Below are 26,080 nucleotides of genomic sequence, written 5' to 3' on the forward strand. Positions count from 1 at the left end.
GTAAGACAATACATTACATTACATAAACATATCATACATCCATATACAATATATTAAATCACACTGGTTTATATCATTCTGGTGCAACAAACAAAAACCATGGGGATGCAGCAAATCAGTCTTTTGCAAAGCAAAGAAAAAAATGACACTATTTCCTGTGGTTATCTCTCTAGCTGTAGTCCTTTACATGGAATGATTACAGTCCGCTTATAATAAGCTACCCAGTAGGCATGCTCACTGCCAGCAGGGCCTAGGAACTTCAACGGACAACACAGATGTAATTTTCCTCGCGCACTTGAACTGCATCAGGCAATGTGCGAAGTAAAATTAAATCATAAATTGCATTTCATATGTGGAGCCTCAGCCAACACTGACTGCCATCATATTTTTATTAATAAGGAACAATTTACTGATAGAAAACATCCATTTTGAAACTACCAGAAATGTCATAGCTTCAATAGGAGGAAAGATCGACTCACAGAATAAGTGCTGCATACACAAAAGATATATCCAGGTGAAACCCAGGTTAGAAATTTGTTGGCTAATTTCCCTCAAGCTTAGTTCCCTCATGAAACTGGGGCTTCTAATGTTCCACATGGTAATGACTAAAGTTATGCACTACTGAATTATGAAATCAACTTTTGCTCATGTTTGGAAGTTCCCTTATGCTGTGCAAGCTGACTGCAGTAGACTACTGCACTCATGAAAATAAAATCCTTCATTTTATACACATCTGAAAACATAAATTGAAAGCTGAATGTCTCCTCCACACTGTCCAGGCATTTGATAGCTCTAAGTGATTAAATTAACTCCTAACTATTTGAAGCTTGGCCATATTTTAGGCGATAACAATTAAAAGCTGGGGCATTTTTATTTTTAACCTAAAAAGTTACAGTTTTGGAGATACTGCACAAGCAAATTAAAGATTAAAGAGCATATTTCAGTGCTAATTGATTCATTAAAACATCACAGTGTCATCATAACTTAAGTACGGGGATGACATACAAAACCTCCAATGTTATTTACAGCCTTTAAATAGTCCCAATTAAAGTTTTGAGATTTTGCCCTAATGGCTTTTGCCAGCCATTTACTACTTTTGTGAGGGGTAATATGCAAAGTGATTATTACCAGAAAAATCAACTACAGTTAGTTTTAGAGGGGCTGACTAAACAAGGTTTAAAAAAACAAAACAAAAAAAAAAACAGCTGAAAACATTTTTAGGAAAAAAAAGTAGTGCCATTGCTTATCACTGCAGTTTTATCCTCATGGGTTGATCTTCTGTACTTTCAGAATGAAACTTCTACTTGGAAAATGAATGTTGTGTACATCAAACAGTCATTTATTTTATGTAATTAGACCTTAAGGACCGCTGTTGTAGCTTAAATGAGGTACACTACATACTTGTTTTAAGATGAAATATGTCTACCAAAGGTACAAAAGGTATAGAGTACCCTTGAGGATATGAGCTTAGTGGCAAGCAGCCACAAAGCCCCATAAAAAGCATGCCACACTTTGTCCTGCTCCACCACACTATAGCTAAGGTAATGGACCACTACCTGATGAATTAAAAGCACCAACAACCACCAAGTCTCTGCCACTGTCAATCATTTCATTTGGCATAAAACATACATGACAGCAAAGTAGCTGTCATAACAACAAATCCACTAATGCATAACCTCTGCTGAAAAGCTCCATTTGTATATGCACTGCTAAAACATAGTGTCTTGTGTTCACTGAAAAGCTGCTTTATCAGCAGTCAAGCATCCTCTTTTCTTGTGCTATATTCTTCAGCACAACTATACTGCATAAAACAGTATATATTTGCATTGAGAAAGGGGGTGCACCCAATTATCAACTCATACAAACATAATCTCATAAAATAGAACAGACAAGAGTTTTAAAGGAGTCAAGCAGGCAGTCAACAACAAGCTAGGGCTTATGCATTAATACCGTATATAGATCTGAAAGTAGATCTTTAATCTACATTGGCATTTCCCAAAAATTACATCCCCACAGTGCACATGGTCAAAAAATTTAAAACTTGTCAATATCAAGAAAAAGCACCAAGTTTTTATTTAATTAAAGTTGTTGCAACCCAGCTATATAAAATTTTGAGATGAATGGGTCACATGATTTGTTATTAAGACAGATAATTGTTTTTTTGGTACTAGTGCATCTATCATTTTTTTCCAAGTCGCTACAGCGAAAACGTTATTTTTAAATGTATCCAATTGGTTAAGCGTATTCAAAAAGCTTTGTTTTCATTAGACAAAAATGCTGTTTCAGTTGGGAAAAAAGCAAATACTTGGAAGAATTTTGTGATAAATTGCCTGCTTTACCAGTTACTTTAAAGTGAAAAAACCTACAAATGACCAATGGATGCAGCTGGATTGAAAATAAAATTTCTCCCAGCCAGGCAATCATTTTACTAAAATTATACAATTTGTACATAATTCGATATGTTGATATTCTATGAGCGTATAAAGAAATTACTCATATCTGTTAAGATAGCAAAGGCCACATGTTTTAAAATAACATTTATAGACCACTCAGAACTTTCTTGTCACTAGTACAGAACTTTAATCACTACAACTTTCAATACAAACTTAGTCAGGTTCCAGATTATTGATGTTGGTGAGTCAGGTACAGGGGCTGTAGACTCTGCTAAAGTGAGTTGCTCTGTGGCTGTGTAATATTGTGGGATGTGAAATATTGTGGGTTGACAGATTAGAGGCATAATCCGCCCACAGGCTTATCAGCGCATGCCATGGCTATGTCATCATTCATCAAGCTTTCTCTGCGGGAGAGTTCCAGTTTGAGAGTGAATGAATAAACACACAGATGCAGATGCACATAGCCTGAGTGAATGGCACAAAACCCAAAAAGTAAATTCAGCGTGACTTGCAAATTTCTAGGTGGCATAAACTGCTGACATACAGTAGATGTGTACTAAAGAAAGTACAAAGTAAACCTTAAAAATAAATCAGCATAATAAAATACGCTTCAGGTAATGATTTATTATAAGTGTCAGGCAAATTTTATGTTTTTATATTTTGTGTTAAACAACAAAAAGTTATCACTGTAAAACACATTAAAACAGTAATATCACTGTTATTTATAGGATAAAGTAGGGGGGGGGGAATTCACAGTTTTGCATTCGATACATGAAGCTCTAAGAGGAACTTTTTTATCGTGAAGAATACAGAATGTTATCATGGTTGGTCTAAGGACAATTCCAACCCATCTGAGCTGCCTTTGTTTTTTTTGAGTACCTGATTGAGACATGCAATAACTCCCCATAAGCCCCTGACACAAGAGCCCTTAAGACTCTACTCATCGTCCCAGCCATAATCAATGTGTGAGCATTCTGACCCGAAAAGCAATAAGATAGGGCTCGCATGACTGAGACGCAAGTAAACTAGAAATTAATGCAATTGAAATGCAGCTAGTACTTCACGTTTTTTTGCCTCCAAAATACAGACGATTCCAATTTCAAGTAAAGAGCCCTTCTTGAAAGTGTCTCAGAAAAAACAACAACCGAACTTTTAATTAGATTGTGGTCAGTTGACACCATAATCATAATTTTTGGTAATGTACTGTACACTATCAAAAGGTTGGGCAATAAAAGAGGATGGCAAACATGGATGAGCACATTATGCCCTATTGTAAAATATTGAGGTGTTTCGGGTTGGTGGTTCGGGGGCTTTTGTGAAGATTGATGGCATAACAAATTCTGCTGGTTTCCTAAGGGTTGGACCAGGCAAATTTTTAGTTTGTGTAATTTAACTTTTTGTGTTGATGATCAATTTCTATCAACTGTAAATATGACAGTTGCTGGAAAATACTAGAATCATAGGTACTGTACATATGCATCTGCAAATGTAATAGGATTGACAGTGATAAATAAAAAGAACAGAAATAAATACATACATAAATAAAATCATATTTGATAAATTATTTGATAAATATATATTTGATAAATTGAGTAATTATGTATGTTCTATATAATAGAGAAATAAATGGTTAAAGGTTAAATGAAAATCAATTATTTTCACAGGACAAAATAATGATTGTTAATAAAATACTGAGCATGGGCAAATTTTTAGATAACTTAAATAAAGACCAAGTGTGTTTATCTGAGCGTGTGGCGGTGCCAAGTAACTGGCTGTTTCCAGTCACGGTACTTATTCATATGCAACAAATTCAAAATAGATCATAAAACATAATTCAATAACTCACAATATATTATAGAGTCAAACTAATTAACAAATGATAACTTTAAAAGAAAGATTAAAAACAGTTCCATGCACATCTCTAGTTGAGACACTTCTATTTAGTCCAGTTGAGCCAGAATTGTCAGACCTTGCAGACAGGCATTTCTGTTAAAATTTTTATTCCAGTGTGATCAACTGTTCTTCGAGCCATAATGTGTTGGGGGGAAAATACAGAACATGAATACAGAAATAGTAAACAGACACATATATATACTCTATAAATCTAAGGCTTGTTAGATTAAACACTTTGTACTGATGGCCAACAGCTTTATGTCCTCCCACCGGACATCTGTTGAGACTCCCACAGTGATGCATCATCTCTACAGATCTAGGTAAACCAGTGATGCATGTTATGGAATGGAATTAAACACAATATAAGAATTATCTGATTGAGATGTTAAAATAGCTGGCCAAAAGAAATTGGAAAAAGTAATAAATACTTGAAGATGAGCTATCGAAGATGCAATGGCAGTGCCCAGGGTTGTAAATAATGTTAACTCTCCTGTGCTCAGCTTTGCTGTTGTTCAGGCATATTATCCTAACAAGTGTCAGTTTTAAGATATAATGTCAGAATTGAACTGACTTGTATTTAGATCCATCCTAATGATTTAACTTCTGAAGTTTTTTTAAGTGTCTTTACACACCTACAAAGTTACTTTTCTTTTTTAGTTAAGTTGAACTAAAAAACAAAAAAACAAACAAAAAAAAAAAGCTTTGATGCAATAAGTACATCTGACATGAATGTAAAATTTCCTTCTTCTTCTTCTTCTTCTTCTTCTGGCTTCTCCCATTAGGGGTCGCTGCAGTGGATCATTCGTCTTCATACCCTCCTTGTTCTCTACATCTGCCACCAACTACCTGCATGTCTTCCCTCACCACATCCATGAACCTCCTCCTTGGCCTTCCTCTGTTCCTCCTTCCTGTTGGCTCCATCCTCAGCATTATCCTACCGATATAACCCATGTCCCTCCACTGCACATGTCCAAACCATCTCAATCTCGCCTTCCTCACCTTGTCTCCAAACGTCCTACATGTGCTGTCCCTCTAATAAACTCATTTCTAATCCTGTCCATCCTCGTCACTCTAAATGAAAATCTCAACATCTTCAGCTCTGCTACCTCCAGCTCCGCCTCCTGTCTTTTAACGACTGCCACTGTCTCTAAACCATACAACATCGCAGATCTCACCACAGTCGTTTAAACGTTCCCTTTCACTTTTGCAGATACCCTTCTATCACAAATCACTCCTGCCACTCTTCTTCACCCACTCCACCCTGCCTGAACACTTTTCTTTACTTCTCCAACACACTCTTCATTACTTTGCACTGTTGACCCCAGGTACCTGAACTCCTCCACCTTCTTCACCCTGCAACCACACCACTCCACTGCCATCCCTCTCATTCACACACATGTACTCAGTCTTACTCTTACTGACTTTCATTCCCCTTCTCTCCAGCATGTACCTCCAGGCTCTCCAGGTTCCTCTCAACCTGCTCCCTATTCTCACCACAAGTAACAATATCATCCGCAAACATCATAATCCAGGAAGACTCCTGTCTGACCTCGTCCGTCAACCTGTCAATCACCACTGCAAACAGGAAAGGGCTCAGAGCCGATCCTTGATGCAGTCCATCCTCCACCTTAAACCAGTCTGTTGTTTCTACTGCACACTTCACTGCTGTCACACTGTCCTCATACATGTCCTGCACCACCCTCACATACTTCTCTGACACACCAGACTTCCTCATACAATACCACAACTCCTCTCTCGGCACTCTGTCGTACGCTTTCTCTAAATCCACAAACCCAAAATGCAACTCCTTCTGAGCTTTTCTATACTTCTCCATCAACATTCTCAAAGCAAATAATGCGTCTTTGGTGCGAATATGTTCCTTATGTTGAACATTTGTAATATAGAATGTAAAAGGATTCTGATTATACTTTGAATGTATATTGTCATAATGTTATGGTGATCAGTGTAATTTGATAGTGTATAATATACTTTTGATCATAAATAGTCAGTGCAAATGACAACTAATATAAGAATATAACTTATTTTCTTAAAATTACTTGGGTTATTAATGCTGAAGATCATGGTTTGTTTATTTTAATTAATGCAGTAAATAATGTTAATAATGTTAATGGCACCTGAGAGATACATAGTGAAGTAAAACATTTCAATGAATTTGATCACTGTCATGCTTTATGACTATGATTAAGTCTTAATGAACTTAATGCACTGGTGTCTAGTGTATTTCCCCTTACATGTGCACATTACAAGAAAGGAAAAAAAATTTCAGAATACAGAGGAAAGACCTGTTCAGGGTAAAATAGGTAAATAGAGAACAGATGGGTGAGTTAAAGTGTTAGAAAAAGTCATATGTTTTTTTTTATATTTAAAAAAAAACGTCTCTTCTCAATGCAAAAAAAAGCTTTTCACTCAAGCAAGAGCTCTGGTATTCTCCCAACAGCATTAACTAGTCACAAAAGGTTCTGAGCATGACAACAATGTTTAATGTGTAGTAAAGGAGACATCATCTCCTACTCTCCATTTTAAATAATGCATTTAAAAGTTATTTCTACTTAATTAGTTATATTTTTTTGAAACAGCAATGTATGAAATCTAAATACAGACTATATTGCAAATCATGAGGAGTTCTGTGGTCACAATTACCATGCAAATGTAGCAGTTTTTAAGAAATCTAGTTTATTAGAATTATTAGTACCACATTTCTCACTTTTATCATTATTGATTAGAACATCAACTTGGACTATGGCATTTCTGCTCATCTTTTCCAAACAGAGGTCTTGAAGGCAGTTGGGCTAACACAAGTTTGGCTGTGTTTGTCAGATTCTTACAATCTAAAACTGAATGGTGGTAATGATGACTGCCTGGGCATGACTTTCTCTTGCTTCCTGCAGTGCATTCATATGTGTACAGACAGGTTTATCTTTCAGCTTGGTAACCTTGAGCTGAAGTGACTAGCAGTGTGAAGTGGTGCGAGAGCTGAATCATACACAGGCCATCAATTTGGTTCCCTACTGAAGTGGCTGGGAGAATGATGTTTTTTATACTAATATGTTGTCATACCTGCTCAGCACATTACACTTCCCAGGCTGCAAACGTAGCCCTGCCCCGAGATCTGATTTACCACTTTTAGGTTACTTTGTGATAAATAGTGTGTAAAGCCAAAACCTACAGTATAGGGCCTAATGACACTAATAAAGTTTTGTCATCTTATGTGATTGTATAAGTTTCCCACAGATTCCCACATTTGCACACAGAACAGTCTTGTAGAGTTCACACAGAATGGTAGAAAATATAGTGAGTGCCAGTTCTTTGGCATCATAATAGAGGAGGCGGATTAGAGGTGAATAGTCAGTGTTTAGTTAACAATAAGGCTGCAGAAACTCACATAAACACTCTTCACAAAAGTAGTGAGCAGAAAAGCAACTTAGAATGCATTTACAATGCATAATAATATTAAATGCTTATAAAACATGAAACAGATATGATACAACTGATAAAGATCATTGGATCTTAGTCCTATCAGCACTAGAGTGGTGGTCAGTATCTATCAAAGGTGGTCTAAGAATAGAACAGTGGTGATCGGCGACAGGGATATATGGTGATATTTGCGGCCAAGGGGGAAGCGAAGGTTGGCCCGCGTGGTCCGATTCATCAGACGAGCTACAGTAACTCAAATAGCTAAAATAGTTAATGCTGTTAATACTCGACAGGCCAGTACTGTTTTGGCAGCAAAAGGGGGACCAACAAGTAAATTCTCTTCTATTTTCAGAATTTCTATCCAATCAGGTCAAATGTATCTATTTGCTGTAAGACCTGCAGGATCAGCACTGGTGAGCTCTTTTGATATAAACTCCATCCTGCTAAAAGCTGTTGCTTAAACCAATCAGATTGCAATCTGGCCACTCTGAGGCAAACTAGAAGGCACCCAATCACGTCAGCATTTTCAGGTCCTTTGATTGTTTGATTGGATTGTAAAAAAGTTCACTAGTCAGAGCTCGCAGACCACATCTGTAGCAAATTGCACAAGTTTAAATATATTTAAATGGATTTAATAGGTGTTTTTTCAATCCACTATAGCTAAATAAGGAAAAGAAATTGATTTGGTCACAGATATAATTTGGCATTTACAAGACGGACGTTTCATGAAAAGGTAGACATTGTGCGGAAAGGTCAGCTAAAACATTTCAAAACAGTTGTTAAGCTTTTTCATAGAACATATAAATGGTTTATGAAAAAGCTTATCAACTGTTTAAAAAAAAAATAATGAACTGAACTGAACTGAACTGAACTGAACTAATTAAAATAAATAAATAAATAAATAAATGGTGTACAAATGTTTAAGTATTACTTAAAAACTACACTTGTGCATTTGTACACCAATATATATTTTTCTTTTTTTAATCAGGCCTGTTGGTTGCTGCATTTCTCCATTTTATTCTCTTTTTATAGCATTTGTCTACAACAGTAACTTTAACAGCATTTAGAATATATAATTAATTTACCTTTGTATAATAATTCATTCATTCATTCATTCATTTTCTCCCGCTTATCCGTAATTCGGGTCGCGGGGGCAGCAGTCTAAGCAGGCCCCCGCCTTTGACTGCTGCCCAATCCTCACAGCACCGTCCCTTACGGTCCCTCCTGCAGGTGGTGAGCCCACGGGAAGGCGGTCCCACGTCACGGACCTTGATATTTCCCTCGTAAGGGATGCCGTGAGCATAGAGGGTTAAGAGCCCTGCTCAAGGGCCCAAGAGTGGCAGCTTGGCAATACCGGGGCTTGAACCCCAGACCTTCCGATCGGCAACCCAGCGCCTTAACCGCTGGAGCCACCACTCCCCCCATATAATAATAAAATTTATGCATATATAATTTTATTATTATACAAAAGTTAATTAATTATATATTCTAAATGCTATATCTTTACAAATAAACAAAATGACTGTGTTTTTTATCTTTTAACAAAAATTGTCAAAACAATGTTGTATTATATTTTATATTGATTATTTTAATTCATGGTTTTGCTAACTTGCTATCTACAATTATCTTTAAAAACAATACATATGTTGATTTACACAAATTGCCTCACCTTGCATATTTAAATCCTGTTTTTTTTTTTTTTTTTGGTTTGGTTTGGTTTTTGTTTTGTTTTTTTTTACAGAAAAAACAACCCAACATGAGTTAATTTGTTCAAAGGAGAAATCCCCCCTGCACTCCTCAAAAAGCATCCACTATAAGCTTTACAATGTCTAAATTAAATATAGTTAAACTCAACATGCGGCCTTTTCATTTTTTTAAGTACACATTTATACATAAATACCTTAGATTAGTGTTTATATAGTTAAAATAAGCAAAACATGTAATAAAAAAAAAATATAAAAAAAATAATTATCAGATTAACTGAAGAAAACAAATGTCCAAATTACTCTATTATCAAAAACATAATATAATATAATATAATATAATATAATATAATATAATATAATATAATATAATATAATATAATATAATATAATATATATAGAGTGAGGCAAAAAAGTATTTAGTCCACCACCTATTGTGCAAGTTCTCCCACTTAAAAAGATGAGAGAGGCCTGTAATTTTCATCATAGGTACATTTCATCTATGAGAGACAAAATAATTTTTAAGAATTTTATTTTAAAGAATTTATTTGCAAATTATGGTGCAAAATAAGTATTTGGTCACCTACAAAAAAGCAAGATTTCTGGCTCTCACAGAGCTGTAACTTCTTCTTTAAGAAGCTCCTCTGTCCTCCACTTGTTACCTGTATTAATGGCACCTGTTTGAACTCGTTATCAGTATAAAAGACAGTACATGTACGGGCCTGTCTGAGGAAGAGGATTGGGAGAATGTCATATGGTCAGATGAAACCAAAATAGAACTTTTTGGTGAAAACTTAACTTGTCGTGTTTGGAGGAGAAAAAATGCTGAGTTGCATCCAAAGAATACCATACCCACTGTGAAGCATTGAAGTGGAAACATCATGCTTTGGGGCTGTTTTTCTGCAAAGGGACCAGGACGACGCATTTCAAGGTCCTGGAGTGGCCTAGCTAGTCTCCAGATCTCAACCCCATAGAAAATCTTTGGAGGGAGTTCTGCACCTTGTGGAGACTTACAGAAAACGTTTGATCTCTGTGATCCACCACCAACTCCTTCATGCCAGAGCCTTTAAAAATTCAAAGAGGTCCAGTGTCCAAACTGTAAAGATAATTTAACTGAGATGTAAAAATGACTCTCCAAATTAAATACTTAGGACTGCGTTTTAGGACAGACTTTTAAGTTACTGATGGCAGTGTGGAAAATTGTAAATAATCTCTAAACAATTTTCTGTTCAATAGTGTATTATTTCTGTATTCTGATTTCCACACGTCTATCAGTATTCAGTATAGACAGGATGGGTATGTGTCCTTGCCTCTCCGGACACAGATACTTCAAATGGAGTGATGGCTTTCAGGCCCAGGTCTACCTCCTTTACTGTCACACCATATCCTTGACTGACAGCACCCCTTCCGCCAATGTCCATCATGTTTGCTGTCTTTCAACTGAGTCTCTGACATTCTTAATGACTGGCTTAAAAACTCACATAATGCGTGATAACTTAATTGCACATATAAGCAAGATCCTCGACATGCTACACGGATATGTTATTAAAACAAAAAGTGTAGTGTCTTGTTTTCACTGCTGGCCACATTCCAGGAAATATTGCTAACTAGTGTCAAGACTCCCTGCTGAATAGATGTGCTTTAGTCTTTCCAAAGGAGTATTGTGATTGTAGAAAAAAATAAGCAAATAAATATTTTCATTCCATGTGCCAGATATATTTTTGCTCAAAACATATCATTACACAGGTGCACAATGATTCTTGGAATATAGCAAATGTGGAATTATATTTGACAATAATATAAACAAAGCAAAAAAACAACAACAAACAAGCAAAAAAAGAATATTGTCACTAAACAACACTGAATAGTTGCAAAATGCAGTCTGCAATCATGGCTTAATTCTCCTTGTCATCAAAATGGTTTAGGCAGCAGATTTGCAAGATAAAAGTGCAAATGCTGCCTGAAAATAACTTCTAATGTACTGCAAAGGCTATACTATAAAATGACAAACACAAACGGATTTTTGAATAATAATCATATTTCGGCATTGAATAACAGTGTGTCAAATCCCAATATGAACAAAGATTGATTATAAACCTTCGTCACAGTGTATATTATATCCCAGCATAATCTTAGCTAGCTTTGGAAAGACTCCAACCCAACCTGACAGGAGCTTTAATGGGAATGTCCCTCATTACCTATAAAATCAACATCACTAAGCAGACAGTGCTTAAAAAAAGCCAAAACTGGCACAGAGACCAGATTTTATGTGAATATGCCTATTTAGACTAAAAGGGCCTAAATTTGAATGCACACAGCCTGAGAAACGAATGCATGCTAGCTCACTTAGCTAACAGATGTTTAATAGCTTTCCCCGCTGTGGCAATGGAGCCCTGACTATATCCACTGTGCGCAGTGAAGGGGCAACAACAAGGCTGCAAATGTCACTCTGCCATTCATCATGCTTTTTGTGCGTAATGCATTGTTTATAAACAGAACAACATGGATTCCTCATAAACCCTCAGAGTGCAGGAACAGAAAGCTTAGGGCAACTAACGGTTTGCAAAAGGCATAATACATCATCATGGAGCATTCCTTTTCCACACACTAAAGCATTTAGGAAAAAAACAAAAGATGCTTGTTTTAACCTTTCATCAACATAGGGAAGAATGCAGGTCTGACACATGAGATTCCTGAAGCCAACACTCTCATTCATTTCAGAGACACCTGAGGCCACAGTCATTAATGCAAGCAGTGGGAGTCCGATCCATCTTTGTATGTTTTCTGCTATACTGTGGGGCAGCTTGAATGGATTTTGATTACTTTTCATTGCTGATGTGATGGCTGTAATGGTGAATGACAGTAGAAAGTATTTGTTATTTCTGTGCCTAGCAAAAAAAGCAAAGGGAAAGAATTTATGTACTCTTTCATTATTATTATTATTATTATTATTATTATTATTATTATTATTATTATTATTAATGTTATTATTATTATTATTATTATTATTATTATTATTATTATTAATAAAATCTAATTCAAGCATTCAAATAATGTGAATTCTACCCCTACAACATGAATGCCTTACCATGGTTAAACCCATTTAACAAAATTGCAACCCTAATCCAGTTCATCTGTGACAACTCTCGAAACGTAGTTAGCAAGGAATAATGTAGGTGGGTTTGGTCTTGGCGGTTTGACTAGATCTGCTGCTGCTTTGTTAAACATGAATATAAATATAGAAATTAAGGACCAGGCTGCTAATGCAAAAGGTGGAGTCAGAGGGAGCCCACAGTAGCAGATACATACAGTTGGTATGCACAGAAGGACATGCACTACCTGCAGAAGCACCAGCATCAAGACAGCCAATCATAGATAGATAGACTTTCATGAATACACTAGACATAAACGAATATAACGAATAATGATTTTAATAAAATTCTGGACTAACACTAACAAGAACACTTCTGATTCATTCATTCTTGATTTTTATCTAGGTCAGGGCTGCATTGAATTCAAAACCATTATTCAGAAACTCTAGACTGAACGTGCCAGTTCATTACATAGCACCAAGCATGCACACACCACACATTAACAAATGCACACACAATCATTTTGTGGTATTTCATGTAACAGACCTGCAAAAAAACCAGCAGGAAAGCCAAACGCACAATGAAAAACTTTTCATAACCAGTCTCTGGTGCTCAAAATCCAACTCTAAACTCCAAGACTCATCAATACTACCTGCTAGTTTGCCCTAGTTAACTCTTATCTCAAAATGTATTTTTTACCCATTCCTGTAGTTCGACCTGAGATAAAACTTAAATGAACTGAAAATTGAACTGAAAATTGGAAGGATGCAAATTGTAAGTTAAAAAAGTTAGTTATTATAATTGTTATCCAGTTATATCCTTATTATTCTTTCAGGTGCACTATTTTCAAGATTTTTTTCCCTTCTTTGTTATGTTACACAATGGAGAACAGAAATGGACTCAGAAACACATTTCCTTTTCCGTCAAGGCTTTCATTTAAAACACAGTGTGGCACAAGTAAAAACTAAAGTGAAAATTAAAACATGGGTATATATTTCAATGCAACTCTTTGCATAATTGGTATGAAGAAAAATATGGTGTTAGACTATGCTAGGCACAGATTGACCAAAACTGAATAGTTTTTTAGAAAAACATCACCTATAGTACACTTTTTTTTTTCAGTTTGAGCCTTTACTCACTATAGGGGATTACTGCTCTCAGCTGACAAGAATTTAACCAGGTTAAAATATAAAATATTCATATTCAAATATATTAAAATATTATATTCAAACAACACTGACCAGCTAGCACCGGTGTTCACTAAGATATTCAACCTCTCACTGGAACAGTCTGTTGTCCCCTCATGCATGAAACAGTCCACCATTGTTCCTGTCCCTGAAGAAGGCAGCCCACCCGCCTCAATGACTACCGCCCTGTAGCCTTGACCTCAGTAGTGATGAAGTGCTTTGAGAGACTGGTCAGAGACTTCATCACTGCATCACTACCAGACACACTGGACCCTCTACAGTTCGCGTACCTCCCGAACCGTTCTAGTGAGGACGCCACTGCTCATCTCCTTCAAACAACGATGAGCCACCTGGACTACAGAAAAGAGAATTATACAAAAATGCTGTTTGTGGACTACAGTTCAGCGTTTAACACCATAATTCCCTCCACGCTCACCCTCAGCAATGGAGCTCCCCAGGGTTGTTCTGAGCCCCCTGCTGTACTCACTGTACACATATGACTGTGTGGCCACTTCCAACTCCACCACCATCATCAAGTTTGCTGACGACACTGTTGGCGTGGGCCTGATCTCCAACAATGATGAGAAGGCCTACCTAAAGAAGATTAAAAACCTGGAGAGATGGTGCCAGGAGAACAACCTTTTTCTGAACTTTAGCAATACTAAGGAGTTGATAGCGGACTTGAGCACGAAGCAGGAGCGGTCATACCAACCAATAAACATCAACGGGATCCCAGTGGGTAGAGTGGACAGTTTCCGGTACTTAGGTGTTCACATCACACAGGACCTGTCTTTGTCGTGTCACACCAACACCCTGGTGAAGAAGGCCCGGCAGCGTCTGTACCATCTGAGACGCTTAAAGGCACTTTAAACTACCCTCTCAGGTGCTAAAGATTTTTTAAACTTGCACCATTGAGAGTGTTCTAATGGGTAGCATTACTTCCTGGTTCGGGAACAGCACTTTGCAGGACAGGCGAGTTTTCCAGAGGGTGGTGTGTTCAGATGAACGTACCATCCACACTGAGCTCCCTAACCTGCAGGACATCTACAGCACGCGGTGCCGGACCAGAGCCAGGAAGATTGTGAAGGACCTCAGCCATCCCAACAATGGACTCTTTTTGTTGTTACGTTCAGGGAAACGCTTTCCGCTCCCTGAAAGCAAACACAGAAAGAATGAGGAGGAGCTTCTTCCTGCAGGACATTCGGAGTTTGAACCAGGAAACACCCAGGATCTAAAAATGGTCCACTCTCTCCCTCATCACACTTTTTCTGCACATTATTTTTTCTTTTCTTCCAGATAAATGGGGAGGGTTGTGTTAGGAAGGGTATCCAGCATAAAACATGCAGTAAATCAATTTTGCGGATCACGAAAGAAAAATTCATACCGGATCGGTGGAGGCCTGGGTTAACAACGACCGCCACAGGTATCATTAGCCAACAGGTTATTGGTGGAAATTGGGCTACTGTTGGCCAAAGGAGAAGAAGAAGAGTAGGAAGACGTCTACAGAGACGGCAGGGAAAGGAGAAGTGTAGGAGAGTGGATGTTAGGGTTGGTACTTTAAATGTTGGTACTATGACTCTTAACGGGAGAGAGGTAGCTGAAATGATAGAGAGGAGATACGTTGTGTGTTTAGAAGACCAAGTGGAAAGGGAGTAAGGCCAGGAACATTGGAGGTGGCTTTAAACTGTTTTATAATGTTGTGGATGGAAAGAGAAATGGTGTAGGGGTGATTCTGAAGGAAAAGTACAGTAAGTGTAATGGAGGTGAAGAGAGTTTCTGATAGGGTGATGATCGTGAAGCTGGAAGTTGAAGGGGCAATGTCATCAGTGTCATCTTATGTTCCACAAGTGGGTTGTGAGATGGAGGAGAAGGAAAAATTCTGGAGTGAGTTGGATGAAGTGGTAGAAGGTGTACCTAGGAATAAACGATTAGTGATTGGGGTGGATTTCAAAGGGCTTGTTGGTGAAGGGAACAGAGGTGATGAGAAGGTGATGAGTAGGTATGGTTTTAAGGAGAGGAATGTGGAAGGACAGATGGTGGTAGATTTTGCTAAAAGGATGAAAATGGCAGTGGTAAACACTTATTTTAAGAAGAAGGAGTATTATAGGGTAATGTATAAGAGTGGAGGAAGGTGCACACAGGTGGACTATGTTCTATGTAGGAGATGCAACCTGAATGAGATTAGAGACTGTAAGGTGTTGGCAGGGGACAGTGTAGACGGACAGCATCAAATGGTGGTCTGTAGCATGGTTTTGAAGGTGAAGAAGCAGAGGTGTAGAGTGAAGACTGAAAGAAGAATAAGATGGTGGAAACTAAAGGCGGAAGACTGTAGTGTGAGATTCAGGGAAGAGGTCAGACAGGGGCTCGGTGGTGGTGAAGAGGTGCTGGATGGTAGGGCAATTACTGCAGAAGTGATAAGGGAGACAGCTAGAAAGGTACTTGGTGAGACATCTGGTAATAGAAAAGAAGACAAAGAGACATTGCGGTGGAATAAGAAAGTGCAGGAAAGCATAAGGAGAAAGAGGTTGGCAAAAACAGAATTGGGATTGGCAGAGAGATGAGAAAAGTAGGCAGGAGTACAAGGGGATGCGGCAGCAGGTAAAGAGGGATGTGGCGAAAGCCAAGGAAAAGGCATATGAGGAGTTGTATGAGAGGTTGGACACTATAGGAGGAGAAAAGGATTGTACTGATTGGCCAGGCAGAGGGACCAAGCTGAGAAGGATGGGCTGCAAGTTAGAGCAATAAAGGATGGAGATGAAAATGGGTGGACTAGTGAGGAGCGTGTGCTGAGAAGATTGAGGGAGTATTTTAAGCAGCTGATTAACGAGAAAAATGAGAGAGAGGGAAATTTGGATGGTGTGGAGTTGGTGAAGCAGGAAGTGGATAGAATTAGTAAGGAGGAAGTGAGAGCAGCGATTAAGAGGATGAAAAGTGGAAAGTCAGTTGGGCCAAATGAAATACCGGTAGAAGCATGGAGATGTTTAGGTGAGATGGCAGTGGAGTTTTTAACAAGATTGTTTAACAGGATTTTGGAAGGTGAGAGGATGCCTGAGGAATGGAGAAGGAGTGTGCTGGTACCGATCTTTAAGAACAAGGGATATGTGCAGACCTGCAGTAACTACAGGGGAATTAAGTGGATCAGTCACACCATGAAGTTATGGGAAAGAGTAGTGGAAGCAAGGCTGAGAGAAGAAGTGACCATCTGTGAACAGCAGTATGGTTTTATGCCAAGGAAAAGCACCACAGATGCATTATTTGCTTTGAGATTGTTGATGGAGAAGTATAGGGAAGGTCAGAAGGAGTTGCATTGTGTGTTTGTGGATTTAGAGAAAGCGTTCGGCAGGGTGCCAAGAGAGGAGTTGTGGTACTGTATGAGGAAATCAGGTGTGTCAGAGAAATATGTGAGGGTGGTGCAGGACATATATGAAAACAGTGTGACAGCAATAAAGTGTGCAGTAGGAATGACAGACTGGTTCAAGGTGGAGGATGGACTGCATCAAGGATCGGCTCTGAGCCCTTTCCTGTTTGCAGTGGTGATGGATCAGTTGAAGGACGAGGTCAGACAGGAGTCTCCATGGACTATGGTGTTTGCGGATGATATTGTTATTTGTGGTGAGAGTAGGGTGCAGGTGGAGAAGAGCCTGGAGAGGTGGAGGTACACGCTGGAGAAAAGGGGAATAAAAGTCAGTGGGAGTAAGAATGAGTACATGTGTGTGAATGAGAGGAAGGGCAGTGGAGTGGTGCGGTTGCAGGGAGAAGAGGTGGTGAAGGTGGAGGAGTTCAGGTACCTGGGGTCAACAGTGCAAAGTAATGGAGAGTGTATTAGAGAAGTGAATAAAAGAGTGCAGGCAGGGTGGAGTGGGTGGAGAAGAGTGGCAGAAGTGATTTGTGATAGCAGGGGTATCTGCAAGAGTGAAAGGGAAAGTTTATAGGACTTTGGTGAGACCTGCGATGTTGTATGGAGACAGTGGGAGTGAGTAAAAGACAGGAGGCGGAGCTGGAGGTAGCAGAGCTGAAGATGTTAAAGTTTTCGTTGAGCGTGACGAGAATGGACAGGATTAGAAATGAGTTTATTAAAGGGTCAACGCATGTGTTCAGAGGAGGGACATGGGTTATATCTGTAGGAGAATGCTGAGGATGGAGCCACCAGGAAGGAGGAAAAGAGGAAGACCAAGGAGGCTGTTTATGGATGTGGTGAGGGAAGACATGCAGGTAGTTGGGTTAAAAGAGGCAGATGTGGAGGACAGGGGATTATGGAGACAGATGATCCACTGTGGTGACCCCTAATGGGAGAAGCCAAAAGAAGAAGAAGATGAGGATTTTTCTCCCCGTCCTATTCGCTCATGCCGGACCATCGTAAAAAGCATTTTAATGCTTGTCGTACTCTGTATGTATGTGTATGTGACAAATAAAAATTTTAATTTGATTTGAATATGAAAATTCACATTTTAGCAATATAATATTTTTGAAAAAAAGTTAACGATGGCTGTAAAAGTTGTTATCTGAGTTCCTAAAGCCTTTAGTAAGATTTGTTTTTTGACTTCTCTATTCACAAGATGTTTCTTTCAAAAATGTTTTTTTTATTTTTTTAATGCACCATTTGGTATAAACTACAGACGTTTGTATGTAAAAATCCCATAAGTTCAGCAGATTCTGAAATAATATTCCCAAATTCATATAAACATTAATGTGTGTGTGTGTGTGTGTGTGTGTGTGTGTGTGTGTGTGTGTGGGTGTGTGTGTGTGTGTGTGTGTCTGTGTCTGTGTGTGTGTGTGTGTGTGTGTGTGTGTGTGTGTGTGTGTGTCTGTGTGTGTGTGTGGCATACCTCTGTAATGAATGCCTTGGCACTTGCAGGACTCATAAAGAGAACAGCTCGGCGAAGCGTGTCCCTGTAGCGGTGCAACTCTTCCATCCTCATGGTTCGGAACATCCCGGTGATCATCATGTTGATGTTCGACTCCACCTTCTGTAGGGACACGTCCATTCCCTGCTGGGACGACTTGTCCAGAAAGTCTTGGATCCCTCGTATATCTAGACATGGAGAAAAGATGTCGCTACAGTTACATTTTATACCCAATGTGAGCCTTTCAAGCGTTTTACTGAAATGGAATATGTGTAGCAAAGTGAATATACAATCGGCACAAATAAATGTATCACAAACATACAGGACCCCATTTATGGGATTGCAGAAACCGCAGGGGAAGGCAGGGGGAAAAACCGTTTCATTTTAATAACAACATCATCTTCATCTTCAGTCAGCGGGTGCAGACATTAGTGCGTTCTCAACCATATCTCTTCTGCCAGGAACTTTGGCTTGAAAGCTGTAGCATGTTAAGAGAACATTAGCATTCACGTTAATGACGCATGAGCGAGAGAGACAGAACAGGAAAGAAAGGAATGGCAGAACTAGAGCACTGTTTCAGACCTCGGGTAAATAAAATATGAATCTTCTCCAGTTAAAGCGATGTGGCTGCATGCTCATCCGTCTGTGAAGTCAGTTCTGTCCTACATCAAACCAATTCCAGCATGAAGAAAGGAAGGGAAGCCAAGTGCACAATTAATGCAGGCAGAATTATGGGACTGGGGCATGAAAAGGTGAGGTAAAAAAACCAGGAATGTTTCATGGGGTGCCATTTAAAACTTTCTGGTTCTCAGAATATCAACTTCAAAGTACTGTTCATTCACAAATAACGCAGACAAGGGGAATATAAACTGTCATTTATTATTGTGTGTCTGACAATTAGGCTGTTAGATTTTTTGGGATGGACACTAGCCATTCAAAGCCTAGGCATTCGCCCCAGGCATTGTCCAGGGCCACATGCTTTTGATAGCTCTTTTCAGCTGGAAAGAGTGAATAAATATTAATATTCCTTAGCTGCCTACAGATAATGAGTGATAAAATTGCTTTGCACCAGGGAAGCCATGGTTTTCCTTTGTCCCCTGCCTTACCTCAGAGTTCAATCAAATTTAAAAGGTTTATCATCTTTTAGTGCCATCTCCTGATGATCAAAAGGCATATTGGGATTTATTTCTAGAAACATTAGTCTATAAAATGTATAAATCTGAGGCATTGAACTCACAATACATAATAAAATATTCACTAGATTTCTCTTCACTACAATGCATTTGCGCTTGCTGTCTAAACATGAAAACATTTCTTAAAATACTGAATCATAAGACCAACCTTACTGTAGGGTTTTGGGACAATTCATCACTGTTTTTACATTTTACACATAGAAAACGTCTAACATTTGGATATATAGGAATAGAGGTGCACTTTCAAGAAGTGGAGTAGTGGCTTTTTTTTACAAGAGGTCTCAAAAAAGTTGTGACAGCATCAACACAAAGCTGGAAAAGAAATAAAGTACAAATGCGTTTGTATTTTAGAGAGGCAGAGTCTCTCAGAAGTACCATTCTGTGAAAATCATCTAATGTGTCTAATTGCAACACAATTGCAAAGACTTTGAATATCTCAGTACATAATATCATCAAACGATTCTGAGAATCTCGAGAACTCTCTGTGCACAAAGGACTAGAGCAAAAATAACTGCATTAAAAACAAGCATGATTCTGTAATAAAAATCACTGCTTGGGTTAAGAAACACCTCAAGAAATCGACAAAGTGGAAAACTGTTCTGTGGTCAGATTTATCAAAGTGTGAAACTCGTTCTCTTGAATGCTTGTTTTCAGCATTCAGTTCAAAGACCTATATTTCTAATAGAATGGTTATGTATTAGTACCTATAAATTAAACAGCTTGCACATCTGGAAAGGCTCTATCAATACTGAAAGGTATATACACGTTTTACAGCAACATCCACGCAAAGCCTTTTACAGAGGCTTTGCATATTTCAGAAAGTCAATGCTAAACTGCATACTGCATTTATTACAGCAGCATGGATTCAGAAGAGAAGAGTCTGGGTGCTGAACTGGCTTGCCTGCATTTCAAACCTTACACCAACTGAAAACATTTGGTGCATCATAAAATGAAAAATACAACAAAGAACATCCAGGGTTGTTGATCAGATAAAATTGTGGTCTCCACAATTCTCAGGCATACATAGAAGATGAGATGATTATGCATTGGCAAACTTGGCACTGTCTAAACTTTTTTGATATATATTACAGCCATCAAAATTACCATATTCTATCCATCAAAGTAGTAAATCTGCTAAGTATAACCATAAGATATGTATTCTATGTTCCAATGTGAATAAAATATGGATTTATAAGATTTGCAAATCATTACATTGTCTTTATTTACATTTTACACAGCATCCAGACTTTTTTGGAATTTGGAAATACAAAAATTTGGATTAAGATGGAATGTGGTGAACTTTAAACCTTTGTTTTTTATTGCCTATTGTTTCTCACTTACATTTGTGTTTTACTGAATTCTGAGTCTCTATTTAACAGTGCTTATATTTTTTGCAGTCAATGATAAAAGTTTTAGTTGCTTACATAAGTCTACATTTTGGTCTATAGTTCTACTGTAATGAAGTCAGCTATGCAAATGTTTCAAGCAGAAGAATATCGAATAACTTAATATAATAAGTAATTAATAATCATTTTTGAAATTCTATTAAATAGCACCATGGACACACATCTTATCCAATCCACCTAATTCCATGTTTTTAGAAGGTGAAAGAACACCCACACAGACAGTAGCCAAAACTCAGGATTGAAGCACATCGAACCCTAAAGCTGTCAGGCAACAAAAATACCTGTTGCCTAGTGTGATCCCTAGAGCAGACAGATTGCAAAGCTAGAACATATCTTACACTAAACTTAACATCAACAGCATCAACAGGGATGCCTCAGCTTCCAACATGTCTTGTCTTTTCTTGCTAATAATTTGAATGACTGAATTAACCTTTAAATATTCTTCAAACATAGAATAAAGCGTTATGGAAAAAAAATATTTTAGACAATTAACCTTGATGTGACTTTGGCCCTATTGAAATCTAAAATCAAATACACTGATTCTCTAATTGAAATGATCATTCAAATCCCATTTTAGCAGTTAAGAGAATATTGGATGGATGGATGGATGGATGGATGGATGGATGGATGGATGGATGGATGGATGGATGTTAAATCTTGAAAATTGGAAAATCAACATTTTTGTTTTAACTTTGAGAAAAAAAGCTATTAAAACCTTTATAAAAAATTTAGTTTAATGTGACCCAAGTAGAAATTTCCAAAATCTAATATGTGTATGTGCTGGTTACAATGACATTTTCATATCAATTTGAAAATAATTTTAAGAACTAACTCTTAAAATAATGCACTAAATAAATTATTTGATATCTACAGTATGGCAAAAAATATATAAGGCAGCTATTCAATCTTGTAGTTTAAGAACCTAAGTGTTTTGCCATTTCTGATGGCATTCAGTAACAGACATCTCAAGTAAAATAAGTGAAATAATTATGCAATATATTATTTTCATTATTAAAACAAGCAGTTAACATTTGTTCACACACAATACAGATACAAATTTTCCTAGCCTTAAGAGAAGTAAATACTGACTATTTCAGTCATTGTTACTATACAACTTTAGCTTGTAGCTTGATTTTACTCATGTAGATAGGTCTATGTATGAAAAAGAAAATTGTTTTGTTTTGCAACATTAATATTTTACTTTATAGAAGAGCTCCCTTTCAGGAACTCGAGCTGCATCAACAATGCTTTGGGAATGCTTCTGCATTGTCTATGCTCTGAAAAACGTGTGTAATCCGCATCACTGCTGGGGTGACATCACAACCAGGAAGCTATACAAAGAGCATGTAGTGAAGCTGGCACTAGCTTCTGTTTGTTCATGAAGGTTTTATTTCTGTGTATACAAATTGTTTGTCAATTTTTTCTCCAAAATATTAAGGTTTTCAAGGGAGCCGACTGTGCACATTGTGCTCACATGTCCATGCAGACACTTCGCTCCTGGTGGGCACTCTTCGAGGAGGGTGCCCCGCTCCTCGCAGTTCTGAGCCTGTTTTCACTGAGGCAGAGCAGCGCGCTAGTTCCTGGGGCTTGCAAATAGACCTCGCAGAGGGTTTCGAGATGGGCTTGCACCTTTTTCATGCCTCTCTTGCCAGGTCCAGCACTTGTTTGCATGCTTTAAAAGCAAGTCGTTTGGCAGTTTCTTCCCCTCTGAGGGGCGTGTTGCGAGTCGGAGGTCGAGGAGCTCATGAATCTATATCTGTCTTGGCTGGCCGATGAGCAAATAGCTTTTTTTTTCAAGGCACCGGGGTACTCCAACGTGATGGGACTGAAAGAACTTGGCTATGGGTCAATGCCCCAGGTTGAAGAGATGCTGGCCAGCTATCTCTCCCCAGGGGTTGCATCGTCTATTAAGACCCTGACATTGCGACACTGGGTAAGGCTTTTGCCTCAGCGGGTGAAGCCGCTGCATGCCTGCACACTATAGCGGTGCTGCAGGCATATCAGGCTGACCTGCTGCGAGAGCTAGACCAATTTCAGGAGGCCAAGAAACAGTCTGGTCTGGTCCACCCCACTGACCTGTTGTCAGGTTTTATAACCTTGACCTAAGTACCGCCCCTGCCCTGTCTTCGACCAAGCTGTGCTACTACACACTAGATAGGGATTGGTCAGTCTTGTGGTATTGGGCAGCTCGAGTTCCTGAAAGTTATGTATGTAACCCTGGTTCCCTGAGAGAACGAGGCGCGTCTTTATGTATTTATGTATAAACAATAAAAAGGTTAGAAACACCAATAATTGCGGTGTAGTTCTTTCAATGAAATCATATGAGGTCTAAAACTATAGTTCTCTATTTATGCTTATAAATCAAATTTTGCCTATTTTTTTTTATTATTATTTTACTACAATGCAACACTTGCACAAAATCACTTACACTTGTAGTCCTGTGTAGATCTGCGTTGTCTTAGTTAGTATTGTGTTGTCTCTTGTAGATCTGTTTTGATTTTTTTTAAAACTATACAAATCAAAAAAGATCAATTAAATAACTGATAAACTGATTTTTTAAAATATATTTATATATTAAAAAGATATGTGTACTGTATGTGTCTTTAAGCAGACACTAATATATGCCACTCAGTATATACAGGAGAAGTGTTATCTTGTATGTTTATATGTTTATATATGTTACATTTTATTATGAAGTATCCTGATAGAACAAAAAATATGCAACCCCTTTTTGGACGTAATTGGTGTGTAATGACAAGCAGAAGGTTGCATGATCTCCTAAGGCTGAAAGCATCAGAAACATGCTTGACTGGTCGGGGGAGAGAGCAACCAGATTGTGTAAGGTCATGTGACATGATAAACATGGCAGGACAAGACATGGAGCCTGCAGCATGCCATTGGGCCCTTAGTTCTCATGCCATTTGAGGCATTGTGGAACACTGCCTTTCTCCTTGCAGTGACCTAAAGTTTAATTTTAGTGCTCTTTGGTGAACTGATGAAGTTTTCATCTACATGAAAAAAAGTTTAATTTGGATGCTTAGTTAATGATGCCTATTTAAGATTGCTCACATCATATATATATATATATATATATATATATATATATATATATATATATATATATATATATATATATATATATATATATATATATATATATATATATATGTATAACTAAAAAATAATTTTTTAGGATTGCAAAAAGGAAGCGAAGTTTGATATTTTAGTACAAAGTAAAAAAGAAAAAGCTGTTTTAAACTGCATGGAAAGATTTTTCCACACATTTGCCACAAATCAATCTGCCAACTCCCAGGGCACAGGAACGTCATAAAGCGTAGACAGATCCATCTGTTTCCTCCACTTACATAGGCTAATAGGTACACCAGAGAAAACTATATTGCTCTAAGGACAGTTAGGTAGATGTAATAAAAAAATATGCAATTTGGTGCCAGTCCGTAGGTGACTGTCAAATAAATGCATTTCAAATTCTGATGATGAAAACACGAAACTGGGCTTCTTCTCAGTGGCATGGATGATATTACAATTTGGTTCTTTGGGTTACACCACGTACGCTTCAATTTTGGTACCTAAATGTCCTCAGAGCGCAATGCTTATATGTAGTGCCAGTCTCGTATATACAGTACATTATACATATTTTATATAAAATAGTATCTGAAAATACTATTGTCTTTGTAAAGTTACTAATAGTTTTGCATGGTTTTGTCTACACAGCAAGTTTTCCCAGCTGGGTTAATTAGTGGGGTCATTGCCCCCTGTGTCACCACTGGAAAACACATCTAAATATGGAGGACAAGTTTTGCAGATTGCTGGAGGAGGGTCCAAGTCACCATCTGTGTGCTGGATTGGGTTGAAAGCAAAAGCAAATCTGTGGCTCTGTTCCTCCCAATAGGCTATGAGCATACGATAGCACATGCCTTTAAATGCATAGACACATGCAGAGATCACACTCTTCGTATGGGTTCCTACATCATAACACCGCTTCCATCTGCTCCTTCATTTTGCTATAAAGCACCTGACATACCTTAGAATTACACTTCAAATTTATAACTACTGGAATTCTGGCAGGTTGAGCAATTAATAAAACCAGACACGAAACATTGCACTAACGTACAGACCGTGGGGCCTTAATTTATTAGAAAACACACACGTAATTATAATCAGCATTAGCATCTCTATTATCATTAGTGGCTGGCGCAGCTCTCCAGCTGTGACTCTGCACAACACTGGGGTGGGTTTTGTGAGCCCAGCTTGGAGAAGTTTTCACATGTCGCTTCAATAATTAAGCGGATGCTGGCTTGTTAGGAAAACATCGGATTAATTAAACACGGTGTGGGCAAACTCACTGTAATGTTAAACTAACAAGATGTCATGTCCTCTTTTACCATGACCAGGAAGCAGTAGAGCTACATTTGTCATTAAACACCTGTACAGTAACCTGTAGCTAGAACTGTTGCTAACACATTTACAGGGAAATTAGTGCAGACCGTTAAAAAGTCATCACTCCACCCCAAGTAGGACAACAATTTCTTCTTTCCACAAATCTTTCAAGAAATACTACTGCATCTTTTTTTTAGGGAAATGGTAAAACTGCTGTTGTTTCTTGCACATAATATGCAAATTACTTCCATGCTAGACTGGGGTAAAATGCTGAAATCAAAACAAAACATGTAAGAATGTGTACTGTTTCAAAATGAGGAGCTTCAGGCGTTCGACTTCATTGACTGCCCTGCTGTTCAGAGAAACTCACTTTGGCAGTCTACTCTAGTGCCCCGCTGCCACTTTTCTCTCTTCTACCTCTTTGCTCCTTTTACTAGTAAAACGTAACTGCTATGAAAATGTAGGTTGCTATATGTCAAATAGATAGTAGTTCTGAACCTTTTTATATTTCTGTTGTTTTCTCTACTGTATACTAG

At 38.0% G+C, this 26,080-nt stretch overlaps 1 protein-coding gene across 4 annotated transcripts in view; it reads right to left on the bottom strand.

The window, feature by feature from the left end:
• grid2 (glutamate receptor, ionotropic, delta 2) overlaps positions 1-26,080 on the bottom strand; it is a 469,599-nt gene that overhangs the window by 170,276 nt on the left and 273,243 nt on the right. For all 4 annotated transcript variants that reach the window (XR_014535572.1, XR_014535573.1, XM_083553625.1 and 1 more), the window contains exon 4: positions 18,530-18,735. Coding sequence is in view for 2 of the 4 variants with exons in the window: in XM_083553625.1 (XP_083409751.1) it covers positions 18,530-18,735 (206 nt within the window). In the remaining 2 variants the exon portion in view is untranslated. The remainder of the gene's footprint in view (positions 1-18,529; positions 18,736-26,080) is intronic.

The sequence above is a fragment of the Silurus aristotelis genome (assembly GCF_946808225.1).
Source record: "Silurus aristotelis genome assembly, chromosome: 11".
NCBI classification, from domain to species: Eukaryota; Metazoa; Chordata; class Actinopteri; order Siluriformes; family Siluridae; genus Silurus; species Silurus aristotelis.